A 14,603-nucleotide genomic window follows, 5' to 3' on the forward strand; every position below is an offset into this window, starting at 1 on the left:
GCTCTCATGGACTGTGTATATGATTTCATACCACTATATCTTGACAGTGTTTCACTGGTGTTGAATTATTTGCTATGAACATTGACTTCTCTGTTAGCCCCTTTTCCATCTGGCACTCGCGTGACATTGGCCTCAGTGACAATATTCTTATTTTGTGTGACTATATTTGCTCCACTGGAGCCTGTATTTGACTTCAACAATGATGACATCAACAACTACTTATGACCACCACACCTAACATAAGTCTGTTAATTTATCATTGTAACAACATGACTTCCATAATGAATGACTAAGCAACCCTACACTGCAAAGAAACAGTGTTTCTTCGGCACTTGGAAGTGAGTATGTGATTATGATGGCGCTGTTTTATCCACATCAGATAAATGACAGGGGGGATTACAGTGCACTGCTTTGATCTTAAAAACATCTACTTTCAATGCATGTTTGAGTGTAGTCATAGACCAACTTAGTCAATAATGGTGCGTTAGCTATGCGTCAATGGTATGATTATCTAATCCAGCTTTGGATTTCAAAAGCGAGATTCAAGTGAGGTAGCTGTTTAAATTTTCATTAAGTTCAAACGAACATTTTAAATGATAATGTATCACTAGCTCACATATTCAGCTAATTACTCTAGACATTTGACTGTGTCACTCACAGTATTCTACTTAAGAAGTTATTGTTTTATAGAATACACATTCCCCTCCCCTCCAGTTTATTCTTTACTTCTGGTTTATTTCTTGCTTCTGAAGTGCAATGTAGGAAACTACATTGGGCAGTTGAAGTATAAAGGTAAGGTGAAAAACTCTTGGTCTGGTACAACAGTTGTGTGATCAACAACTACATTTTGTATGTTTCTGCATGTTGTAAAATTCCACAAATCAAGTGTGTACTTTGTATGGACAATAATTTGATCCATATAGCACCATAAAGTAGTCATATTGTGGTGTTTATCTCCACTGGAGAAAATGGAATACAATGCTGTTATAAAATTCTCTGTTTTGGAGTCTTTATTATTAATTTAAAAGCCATTCAAAGTTGTGAAGTTTGTAAGGGTTCTTCTCCTGCAATGTCATCACTTCACGCTTGGGCAACTGAATTCAGATGTGGCCCTGCTTCTCATGAAGATGATACACATGAAGGATGCCTGAAAGCTGCAACTACAGATAAAAACCTCAAAAATTACACAATATAGCAATGGATAAAAGTATATGATATAGCTGCCATCATAAGCAGAGAGAAAATGGTGTGGTAAAATTTACTGTACTCCATTGGAAGGAAACCATATTTTATACTCAAATGAAGTTAACATTTTGTATTAATATAATGATTTCTATCAATGAATATGAACATTTGGTTACAGATATGTATATTGGTGGACTGTATGATTACACTTACATTTAAGGCTATGGTTTGAAAATGGTTGTGATGGTTTGAAATCTGAATCTAGTTGCCACAAAGGAAATTACTATTATCACAGTTGTGATGGATACTGAAAAAAAGAAAATATTTAACACCCAATTAGCTGGTCCTATCCTCCATCATTTTGGAATTTCATATACCCTTGTATCTGTTGAACACTTGCCATCCAGGATCACACACTGGATTCTACTACTTAAGATCTTGCCCAGCCACTCACATATCTGAGAACCTATTCCATATGCTCAGACCTTCCTAAACAGTCTACAATGGAGCACTATGTCAATGCTTTCTGGAAATCTAGGAACATGGAATCTGCTTGTTGGCCTTACTCCCTGGTTTACAAGATATATTGAGAGAAAAGAGAAAGCTAAGTTTTGCATGAGCAATGCTTTTTCAATCTGTGCTGATTTGTGTACAGAAGCTTCACTGCCTCAAGGAAATTTCTTATGGCATTTATTAACAATTCTGTCAACAGTTGTAGTATCTATATTGGGCAACAATTTCTGAACCTAACAGGTTCATTTTCAAGCCTGGTCTACTGAAGCTGCATTGACAGTGCCTGATCTTAATAATAAAAATCAAAGTGGCAATACATGCTTGATAAATGTTTGAAGAATGATTGTCACAATCCAAACATGCCTCTTACCAAGTCAAGTACAGTTTGATTTTGACCTGGTAAGAGGCATGTGTGGATTCTGGCATTCATTCTGCAAACATTTATCAAGCATGTGTTGCCACTTTGATGTTTATTATTAAGATCAAACACTGTCAGTGCAGACTCAGCAGGCCAGACTTGAAAATGAAACTGTAAGATTTGAAACTAGTTACATGGTATAAATACTGTAACTGCTGAAAGAACCATTAATAAACATTTTAAGGAATTTAATACAGTTTCTGGTTCCCTGTCAACAAAATTTCAAAACTGAAGACTCAAGGAAATTTATTATTTTCAGACTTAGAATAAATTCAAAAATTCTGCAGCAAGTTAACATTAAGGATATGAGCCTCTAATTTTGTGAGTTTCTTCTTTTACTCTTCTTATATGGAAGAGTCATCTGTGCTTTTTCTGGTGCCTCAGGACTTTGCACCAGATGAGAGATTCACAATTAATGCAAGCTTAGTTAGGAACCAATGCTGAAAAGTATTCTCTGTGGAACCAAAATGGGATTCCATCTGGACTTGCTGACTTATTTGTTTCAACTCTTTCAGTTGCTTCTTAAGATGAGGGACATCTATTTTTGTGTCTTACATATGGGAGTATGTGTGATGGTCAAATGATGGGATGTCTGTACGATCCTCACCAGAAATGCTATCCTCTGACTTCACCTGTTTCTGTAATTATATCTGTGGTTTGAAAACAATCTGCACCCAATAAGGAAGCTATTGTAAGCATAGATGGGTATATTTCAGACCTCACAGAATTACTCTTAATGAGTAGAATAAAGTCACTGTAAAAGCATTTGAACAGCCACACAGACCTCAATGGGGAGTACATAAAAAATAATAGCATTTTTGAGCAATGAAACACATTCTTTCAGTGCCAAAACTTTACACCTATGTCTTGTAATTCATAGAGGGACACAAATCATCTGCACAAAATGAAATTGGAATGGCCACTGAACTGGGTACAATCAACGATACATTACTGTTCTTCCTTGATGTTACCAATTTGTAATTTTTTGTGAATCAGGAGATAGAATTACTCATGTTTTGTCAATGATGAATGTATTATTTTTTTTAAAGTGACTAACTAATTTTGCTCCAGTGGCCACCTTTACACTTAGAGAAAGTACACATCATACAATTTTTGTAATGTGAAAAACACCACACAATGATTAACACAGTAGACCAACAAGAAATAATAATTGAGATAGAAAGTTCTCACGTCTTTGGCATACCTACTGATGAAAACTTAAATAACTATACATTAAACTTATCAGCATATTTAAGTTTAGGTACTTTTGGTGTAAGACTACCAACATTCAACACAAAAAGATCAGTTGATGTCCTATGGGATAATGCTCTAGCAAAGCTACTGAATGTGGCAAAATTTATTGATTGTGCAGAACAAAGTAATTGGAATTATAGATTTAGTTCCCACAACTGCAGCTTGGAGGTCTGTGTTTAAGCAGGTGAAAATATTAACCACAGCATCACTGCTAATTTACTCAATACTGAAATGTTTCGTTGACAATGATTCTGAGACAGAGAGGAATAAAGAACATCACCAATAAAAAACTAAAAGAAAGCATTATCTGCACTTCTCCGTAGTGGATGCAACATAGGCACAGAAGGGAGTGATATACAAAGCCATAAAATTTTTTGGCACTCTAAAAATGAAAATAAAATATCTGACAAACAGAAAAATTATTTTCAAGTCAAAGTTGTTTCTCCAAGGTAACGGTTCCAATACATAGAAAAATTACTGAACAAAAATAAAAAGTCATCTATAAACCTATAAGTCAGCAGTATTTAGCTTAACATTACATTTATGTAATAAATGTGTAAAAAAGTTTACTAAATTGACTCATCCTACAAAATAAATGGTAAATATGTGATATAGAATGCACACCTCACTGACATAAACAAACCTAAGACTATGACTGATATTGCATTACAACATTACCCTCACATATTACTGTTGCATGGAAGCTTAAAGCATGTTCTATATGGTACTGCGGACAATGGCAAGTTTCATGTAGTATTTAATCAAGACTGTTGTAAAATATAAATTCTGACTACAAGCACATATTTTAGAATAAATACACTACCTGTAGCAGTAGTTTCTGTATCTTCCTCCACAGTTTCACTTGGTGCCTCACTTGTTCTTCTTTCTGTTAATGATGAGATATTCAGCATCATCATGCCATGTGACAATAATTCCTTGACCTTTTCAGTAGTAGGTCCACTCCACAGCAATGTGTCTAAGCTCTGTCGACGGTTAAGATTACTCATGTCTCCTTCAGTCACTGCACTTGAACGTGTTGTAAATCGAGTTAAGCTACTATCTAATTTTGACTTAACAGGTGAATTTTGAGTAGCTTTGTCCAATGACACTGCTCTAAACAGACTTGGAACACCTGACTTTATTATGTGTGCTGGGGATGGTACCTTCCCTGCCAAGAGTGGATGTTGTTCCGGAGATTTTGCTTCAGCACTTTCAGTCCAACACTTCTTGATGGGAGATGAATGACGTGAAAATTTCATTACAGATTCTTGTTTTGATGAGCCCTGTGGTGCAAAGTGGTTCTGTTGGACAAATCGTACAGCTTCAATGCTTTTGAGTGGTTGCTGACTTTCATTATCTGCTATGGGTAAAACTGGAGTATAGTTACTCTCCACAGATTTTGCAGCAGATCCCATTTTGACAAATGGCTGGGATATTTCTTCTGGTGAATGTTCCAGACTAATCTCAGTCCAGACCTGGTCATCTGAAGTATTCTCAGGCAGTAAAGTTGTTTCAGAAGAACTCTCTATCTCATGAGGTCTCATTAATATGTTACTGTCTTCATCACTTTCCAAAACTTCAAAACCTGAGAGTGTTCTATTTTTTGACTGTGTATTGGATGAGTTACTTTCCAAAACCTTTGAATTGATCTTGGTAACCATATGCCTTGGAGACAATGATGTAGATTGTAAGGTGTTTTGTGACTGTATAGCTAGTTCGGCCATTGGTTTTCCATTTACAGACTGTTCAACATTTCTGTTTGGAGTGCCCAAATATTCTGACATCTGGGAATGTATCATATCTTTTTCTGCCTGAAACAGAAACAAAAGGAACATGTTTCATAGAAGAGGAAATGTCCTTTACACAGTTCATATTAATGTATGCATTAATCTCTGGTTCACCTAAACAAATATAATACATAAATTTGTATTTTTTTTTAAATTACGTTTCATGTTGCTGAAGTCAAAGTGATGGTGGATTAAATTAGTTGAATGATTTGAAGAAAATAGTGTATCTATCATCTACTAACACAACATATTCTTTTCAAGCAAAAAATATTACATACACTGTTTTAGTGTGGTATAAATTGAAAACAACAGCTTATGTTGTTTAATCCAAGAAAAAAACAAAATCAAATTTCAGATGTCAGCCACATTAGTGCCATTCTTCTCCTACTCATTGGCATACATTCAACAAAATGAGAGTATATGTCTACATCCTGTTACTTTCAACCCACCACCCCAACCAATCACAGTCCACATCCACCTGCACATTATGTGCTTAACAAATGAGCATAAAGTTCCCAAGCCACTTTTGTTCAAATGGTGCAAATGGCTCTAAGCACTATGAGACTTAACATCTGAGGTCACCAGTCCCCTAGACTTAGAACTACTGAAACCTAACTAACCTAAGGACATCACACACATCCATGCCTGAGGCAAGATTCGAATCTGCGATCGTAGCAGCAGGGCAGTTCTGGACTGAAGCGCCTAGAACCGCTTGGCACCAATTTTGTAACTTTGAATAAAACTGCATGAAAACTTAACGGGTAGATCAAATCTTGCTGAGTACATGCAAACATCAACAACAAAAACAACAATACATTCAGAGCAAGTGCTTTGCAAACAGTTCAATACAAAGTGTGAATGATATTCACAGCAGCCTCATGAAGTTAGATTACTTCAAAATGAATTATATTTTCTCTCAGATAATAGCAAATGGCTCGTCTGCTGCTTTTATCTTTTTGAAATATGAAATGAGTAAGAAAGAATAGCACTGCTGTTAAAATGCTACAGATAAATGATTTTTGTTTATATTTCTGAAATATTCTGAATATTGTAATCAATAGGAATGTACCATTTTTGATTAAGGAACTGGTTGTGGCTTTGATCACAGAACAACATAAAACATTTCTCTTTATGTAACTATTAGGTAATATACATTAAGTATGGACATGTATTCAGTATGCAAGCCATTGAAACAGAAATAAAAATTACCTTAGATACTATAGGTGCAGCTTTTGGCCCTAACTTGTCAGGTAGCTTAAGAAATTCATCACCTGAGTCAGAATCAGGAGGTCCTGTGCCTGTGGAATCTGACCATACATCTGCATAAAAGAAATCACAGTATGGTAAGTACTGATAATGCTTTACAAAAATATTACAAAATTAATGTGTTCTTGCAACTGACCTGTATCAGTAGCAGATGATGAACTGAGGACAGGTGGTAGTACTCCACCTGGATGACCTTCGATCTTTTCACCAGGTCTCTCAGGAGAGGTAAGTAATGGAACTGGAGAATCTGAGCCAACACCAGAGCCCCTTGCTCCTAGAGGATCTCCACTATACTTGCGAGTCTGTAAATAACAATCAATAAATACAGACAGAAAGAAAGCTATAAATTCACAAGAAGAGTGGGCAAGTGTTGGCAGAAATGTAGGCAAACTGAAGGATGGGAAAGGGCACTATAAGAACAAGATGAAACTGAATATCACTATGTAAGTTCACTCGAAAAGTCACACTTTGAATCCTCCCACAAAGTTCTGTTATTTAATGTGATTATTACTATAATAGATGATATCATGTACAGTGTTATAGAGAAATTGCACAGATTCAACATTCCAGTCATTCTTTTACATAATGTGCTTTCCTGAGTGATAAAAAAGACATTTATAAGCAGAAGCTATAAATTTGTTGCCTTACTAACAATCTCCAGATGATTTCAAGATAATTGGTTTTCAAGAAAGAATCTCTCTCTTGCTCTCTATGTCTCCCTCTGTGAATGTGTGTGTATACATGTGTTTACATGAAATATTTACTTACCCTATGAATTTCATCACTGATTTGCTCCAGGTTACGTAGTGCCTCTGCATAATTCATTTTTGCTTGGCCTACTTGCTTTTCTAGACTCTTGACACGCTTCTTTTGCTCTTCCAATAACTGATTGAACTGGGCTTTCATTTCAAAGTATGGCCTGACAAGAGTAACAAAAAAATATGTATATCACATTGTTTCAAGATAAATTATTCATATAAAAAATTCTGTTTTGTTTACTTAGGATCTACAGCATCATAAATTGGATATCTGAAAAATGCTTTAGAGTCTTCTTTAACTAAAACTATTAAGAAGTAATTTTTCCTTTATTTGATTGTGATAATTAAACTAAAATCTACAAGTCTTCCAGAAACAGCTAATTTTGATGTCTATGTCCATTTTCAATTGGGCAATCTGTGCAAATAGTTCAGAAGTATTCATATAATGTCCAAATTGCATCTTCAACTGTATACAAATGAATGAACTGCTTGTACATATACTGAAGTTGATTAGCATCAAACAGAGCATTTCCATAGTCAAACACTAGCACAGAGGTTACAGCAAGGCTGCATTCAAATAACAACTGTTGCTATACTTAAATGTCTATTTGATGGCAGTAAAATGTACATTAACAAACTGTTGTAACCCATAGGGCTACCATCCACTTTGGTGGGCATCAGACACACCAGACTTCACAATGACCACCTATTTTGCAGCTGCTTCAAGCTACTCAGTCTCCTTTGTCTTTACACACAGTACTGTGCACTTACCATTCTCTACATAAGAAACTATTTGCTGTTATGCTAAATTATTTGGGCTGTGTACTACACTTGCAACTCTTTTACTGAATTTAAACTGTAAAATATATGAGTTAACTGAATTACCACCTTATTTTCATGCTGCAAGCTACAATGTAAGTGCCAATGATAGTGGTCAAACTTAGTGCTATGTTGTGGTTGGTTGGTTGATTTGAGGGAGGGGAGCAAATAGTGAGATCATCAGTGCCATTGGGTTATGGAAGGTTGGCGAAGGAAGTCAGCCATGTTCTTTCTGAGGAACCATCCCAGAATTTGTCTGAAGCAATTTAGGAATATCTCAGAAAACCTAACTCAGGATGGCTGGATGCGGGTTTGAAACATCGTCCTCCCGAAGAATGCGAGTCCAGTGTGCTAACCACTGTGCTATTTCGCTTGGTGCTATGTTGTGCAAACTTGGACTCAGCACAGCATCAACCACCATCAGGCTTGTCCATGGAGGCCATTTTTCAGCATTTTTGAGACAGCTGTTGGAAGGATGGAAGCACCAGAAAGCTCTTTTCACAAAATTGCCTTTAAATCAGACAGAAACACATGCACCACTGTTCCTGCCATATGATGAAACAGTTGAAGGGTGGAGTGTGTATGAGAAGTGACTCCGGCAGTGTTTTACCACACTGAAGGAGGTAACAGACCCTGCTACTGATAAATACCTCTTTTTTTCCTTGGATTCTGCCCCCAACATACTGGTTGCTTTGTAAGCTTGTTCTCCACTCCACCATACATACACACACATGCACACACACTGATCTGGCCCAGCAAAATTTTTAGGAAATGTGTGCTCTCTTAAATGCCCATTTTCACAGGCATTGTCAAATTATAGTGTCACAAATGAAGTTCTATCAGTGTCAAAGACAGCCCAACCAGTCATACAATTTGTGGGCAGTGAACTACAGAGTCTCAGTAGAAAGTGCCATTTCATTATTCCCAATGCTAAGGAATCATATGTGGAGGTTATGATCTCGGATACTATTATTTGAGCAGTCCCACACAAGGAAGTATGTCAAAAACCATTGCAATTTGACAACCTCACCTTGGGGGAGGTATAGAAATTGGCTCAGTTGTTCAAAATCTCCCAGGCTCTCAGTCACCATTTAGAATCTTGGACAGACATGGCAGTCATCACTTCCATCCCAGGTAATGCATACATGGCTGCACTCTGGCTCCACCTTGAAAACAAGGGATGAAATATTGGCCCCTCGTCAGGCACACACTTCAGTCATACCCAGACTGTTTTCACAAGCCTTCCCATGATAACTGCTCAAAAAGGTGGGCACAATGTGTCACTTGTAATAAAGATGGACATCTCACTTCTGTATGTTGAGCCTCCTCATTCCAGCACTTTCCTTGGTAGGAATGAATGGCTGTTAATGTAATCACCTTGGAATGGCACAATGCAATTGTGGTGCCCAAGAAACTGTTCATTATGCTTGTCATGTGAAACAGATACAGGTGACAATTTTTGAACTATATGAAGAAACAGGTAAATTAGTTACAAACTATGGTGTGCACACACTTTATTCAACATGTAAACATCACTTCAGATATTCAGATTTTGGTTATGACATGTATGATGCCTGCCATCATTGGTGATGATGTGGTGCAGACAAATAGCAAAATTCTGCATGACCTGCTGAAGTATTGGAAAATCTATGCTGTCAATGACCTCCTGAATGGCTGTTTTCAGCTCAGCAATGGTTTTGGGGTTATTGCTTGTTTTTACTCTAGTCCCCAAAAAAAGTAGTCACATGTGTTCAGATCCTAAGAATATGGCGGCCAATCGAGGCCCATGCCAGTGGCCTCTGGGTACTCCAGAGCCAGAATGCTGTTCCCAAAGTGCCCCTCCAGGACATCAAATGCTCTCCTGCTTTGATGACGTTGAGCTCTGTCTTGCATGAATTACATCCTGTCACAATGAGTGTCACTTTGGATAATGGGGATGAAATCATCTTAAAAAACCTTCACGTAGCATTCGGCAGTCACAGTTCCTTCAAGGAATATCACACCGATTATGGACACTGCACACCATACAGTCACCCATTGAGGGCGAAGAGACGTCTCAATTGCAAAATGCGAAATGTCAGTCTCAAAGATGTGATGATATTGCTTATTGACAAACCCATCCAAATGAAAATGGGCTTCATCACTAAACCAAACCATTTTCACATCAACATCCTGTTTGTCAATTCTGTTTACAATGGTGTTGGTAAAACACAACTGCTGTTCCACAGCCCTGGTCCTCAATGGCTGATGGGTTTAAATATTGTATGGGAAAAGAATTGTCTTCAACAACAATTTGTCGCAATGTCTTCTGGTTGATTCCCACATGTTGTGCAGCTCATCTGATTGATTTCATGAGGCAGATTTGAAACACAGTGCATGTCTTTTTGATGTTTTCAGGCATTTTCACCCTTTTTGGATGACCAACATTACCAACACTGTCATCACAAACACTACCCATTCTCTCAAACTTGTGAATCAAATTCTTATTTTTAGCACACTTGTAGCAGTTGCTTCAGCTTGAACGCAGTTGCAAACTTCCTTTGAGCTGCAGTTCGGCTTTTATTGCTTGCGTAGTAGGCCTTCACAAGTGCTATATGCTCAGGCTCACTGTACTGTGACATTTTCATTTGCAAATGGCTGACAACAAAAAGGCACATGCACTGACATCTTCAACAACTGCCGATATTTTGATAGGTGCTTACCCAGTCATTTTCAATGCACAAATGCACCAAGAAAGCACTGTACAAATTTAAATTTTCTTGCAGCATCTGTGCCTTGAAAATGACTGGGTGTGCACCTGTTGAAATATCATCAATTGTCAAAGATGTCATCTGGCTACATTCCAATAAATTATTTGAACAGTACAAGCATTGATTAGCTGTTATGCGTTTCTCTCCAAATCAGATCCACAGCAATCATAAACTAATTAAATTTCTGAATAGACTGCATTATTCCATATAAAAATTAACCAATTTTCATCACATGGTCATTTATGAACATGTGTACAAATCAAACAGCACAGACCAAAACCAAATTTTCCCTTCTGATACATAGTCATTATTTTGTCTGTGCCATTTGATAAGTTTTTAGGCAGACTTCATAATGAACATCAGGTAAAGTCAGGTGACTATGATCTCAAATAAACTGACTTATCTCAAGAAACAGACTGCGTACACATTCAGAAGACTTGTTTTAATGGGTGACCTGTGTTTCTTTCAAAGTGAAAAGCTAGTCAATTTGCGCAAGCCCAGTTAATCACATTTATGAAAACATAGTCTGCAGCTCGTCGTCTTGTGGTAGCGTTCTCGCTTCCCGTGCATGGGGTCCCGGGTTCGATTCCTCGCAGGGTCAGGGATTTTCTCTGCCTCAAGATGACTGGGTGTTGTGTGTCTTTCATCATCATTTCATCCTCAATCACTCGCAAGTCACCGTAGTGGCGTTAAAGAACTTGTGGAGCGGCGGCCAAACCGCCCCGCGAGGTGTCTCCTGGCCACCATTGCCATATGTTCATTATTATTATTATTAAAACATAATTTACTGTTGTCCTTGTTCATACATATTTTATCAGCTTTGTAATGTACATCTTCTGCCAATAGCCCTAATTCTGCCATATGATGCACATAATCTTGTTTATCATTAACAATGAGAAAGTACTGGGCCTGCATTCCAGCCATGTAAAAAGTCTTTTGAAATTCTCATTGTGCATATGATGTGGTGCTCCTCTGTGAATTGCTTTACAAAGCAATGATAACATTTTGTGTGTTATTCCTTGAAAAATTACCAGTCTTTTCTGAATCAGGTCTTCTATAAAACACTGCTTTTATCGTATAAATTTACGGCTGACAATTAAATGCCTTTGATAAGATGAAGAACACTGGTGATATTTTACCATCTAATTATTTTATTGTCATAACTTAATGCCATGTCTCAGGAATCATGAGGAACAGGCTGATGATCAGCAGCAAGCACACAGATGCTAGATGAAGAAACACCTGCCTGCACCACGTCATATGACATGGCACATTCCCGTGATCTCTAGAGCAGAATAAAGTGACACAAACAGTTATGGTAAGTCAGTCTAGTACTCTGTCTGGATGGTTAATGAATATACGTTGGCTTTGCACTTGTTTTTGTATGGTATTTAACTGTGTCTAGAATTCTCATAGTGTTATGATGGACTCTGGCTTATTTCACAGATTTGCAGTATTTCTTTGCATAACTACCACAAGCCAGAAGTGTGTGTTGTGCTCCAAACTCTTTACTTGTACAGAAGTTGTAAACATATTTGTGTTCAAGTACATGTAATGGTAAATCTGCTCCAACAGGATGTTCTATCATGTCACAACTACCTGGAAGATATAATTGTAACAAGTGGATATACACATGTAAATCTGTGAAATTTACATCAGCTTTGCAGCGTGTTGCAGAATGCGGGTTGAACTGTAATGCAAAGGAATTCCAGTTTTTCCAGAAGTTTGTTGAATATTTAGAGTTTGTCATTATACAATGTGAATCTCGCAGAAACAGCAGCACATTCAGGTGATTGATCATTTGCCTGCCATAAACAATCTTGAGGGATACAAGCATTTTTGTGAAAATTAAATTATTATGGTACATTCATTCCCAATGTGGAGCAATCTCCATAAGAAAGTCAGCATACACAGTTCCTGACTAGTTGCTGATGATATGAACCTGCTCTACAAGAACACATCACTGAAACTTATGAGAAATGACATAATTAACAACAATGAAAGACTCAGGGCCAGATACTCACTTCAACAGATGAGAAGTCATCTGCTTTGCAATAGGCACAGTGGTGTGTCACACTCTGGAAAAGCTTTTCCTCACAGTGTCTCCCAAAGGTTCTATGTTATATAAGATTATTCAATGGACACAAAGGACATGGCACAACCACCTACTCACTCATGCTCACCCAGTACAAAAAGGTAACTTCAGTATCACCTCTTGATAAAAACATGGTTTTCTTCTATTAGCCACAGAGCACAAACCTCACAGAGTAGTTGTACCACTCAGCCTCCATGAAAAAGTCCTTTCCCTATTCCATGTTGGGCACTGGAGAGTCACACGTATGAACACCTTGGCCAGATGTTGTATGTACTGGCCAGTGAATCTGCAATAAAGCACATGGCACAATCCTGTACAAGCTGTGCCACTTATCAAACAGCACCTCCAAGAGCATACTCTCGGGCTGTGGGATATGTCCACATAAATTTTGCTGGCCCCTTTCTGAATACTATGAGGTTTGTGATTGTGGAAGCCTACTCTCAGTTCCATTATGTTCATCAAATGGCATTCTTCACAACAGAAATGATGGTCAAAGCATCGGCTATAATCTTCACCATTGAAGGTTTTCATGGCCTTCAGTTCAGTTCTAACATCTACACCACTTTCTGCAGCTGGCACTGCATCCACAATCTGCTTATGACTCTGTACCATCCACAAAACAATGATAAAGCAGAGCATATAATACTGACATCCAAGAATGAAAGGCTGTGGCCCCACAGTCAGCATTAATGCAGGATGCGTTCACTCTACCTCTGAAATCATACAGGTTCACTTGATTCCGTAAGAAGACCCCAGAGAAATTTCTCCATAGGCAAATACTACCCCCCCCCCCCCCCCCCTGCATTTGTTGCAGCCTCAGGTTCACCACAACCATGCCCTGACATGTCATCAGTTCCAGGCAGCTGCTGTGGCATGGGCTCAGACATTCAGACTGCCCACTACAATTATGGGGGCACAAAAGTGGCACCATTATCACATGGCGGCAGATAACTAACAGTGGCACTGTCATCAGAACCAGCTTGGACCCAGGCAGGAGGCCCAGGCTCCTGTCAGCCCTCACAACCTGCTTCCTGGACCATAGGTGAATCAGGCACTACCATCCCTTAATCTGCAGCAGCAGGAACATTACCTCCAATTATGCTCCATCACCATGCCAAACTACTGGTCCCCAGCACCCCTAATGCAAGTTGCATGATGCAACATGACATCCAACAGTAACTCCCCAGCCCTGGAATTGTAAATCAAGTGCATCATCAGACATCAAGATGATGGAGTCTTCATCACAAGACATTCTTCTTATTTGAACCACATTCTATTTGCTAACTGTAACACTGTGTTGGAACATTGCAGTTAACAGCACAACTCACTTTCTTAAGCAGCAATATAGAACGCTATAGCACTAAGTAAGTAGCAGTTCCCATAAGTAATACACAGGCAGTGATAATGGATGTGCTGTGTGGCTGTGGTTTGGAGAACATTGCATCAGCCAGGAGAGTGGATCCTGCTCAAAGAATGGCATACCAGAGGCTCACCAACATTTCTGCACAGTCCACCAGCTTAGTTCAGTAGTAATGTGTTTGCATACCATGCAGTGGGCCCAGGTTCGATTCCCGGGGCGTTTGAGATTTTCTCTGCTTGTGAACTGGGTGCTGTGTTGTCCTCATCATCATTTTATCATCACTGACATGCAAGTCACACAATGTGGCATCACTTGAAATAAGACTTGCACTCAGCAGCTGAACTTCCCTGAATGGGTCCTCCAAGCTATCAATACCACACAATGATTTCACTTCATTT

General features: G+C 38.3%; 1 protein-coding gene across 2 annotated transcripts in view; it reads right to left on the reverse strand.

The window, feature by feature from the left end:
- The window catches only part of LOC126299198 (uncharacterized), a 256,140-nt gene that overhangs the window by 22,759 nt on the left and 218,778 nt on the right, over nucleotides 1-14,603 (reverse strand). For both annotated transcript variants that reach the window (XM_049990979.1, XM_049990980.1), the window contains 4 exons: nucleotides 7,192-7,342; nucleotides 6,560-6,725; nucleotides 6,367-6,476; nucleotides 4,194-5,181 (listed from right to left, as the gene is read on the reverse strand). In XM_049990979.1, the coding sequence (XP_049846936.1) occupies nucleotides 4,194-5,181; nucleotides 6,367-6,476; nucleotides 6,560-6,725; nucleotides 7,192-7,342 (1,415 nt within the window). The remainder of the gene's footprint in view (nucleotides 1-4,193; nucleotides 5,182-6,366; nucleotides 6,477-6,559; nucleotides 6,726-7,191; nucleotides 7,343-14,603) is intronic.

This window comes from Schistocerca gregaria, chromosome X, assembly GCF_023897955.1.
Source record: "Schistocerca gregaria isolate iqSchGreg1 chromosome X, iqSchGreg1.2, whole genome shotgun sequence".
Classification (NCBI taxonomy): Eukaryota; Metazoa; Arthropoda; class Insecta; order Orthoptera; family Acrididae; genus Schistocerca; species Schistocerca gregaria.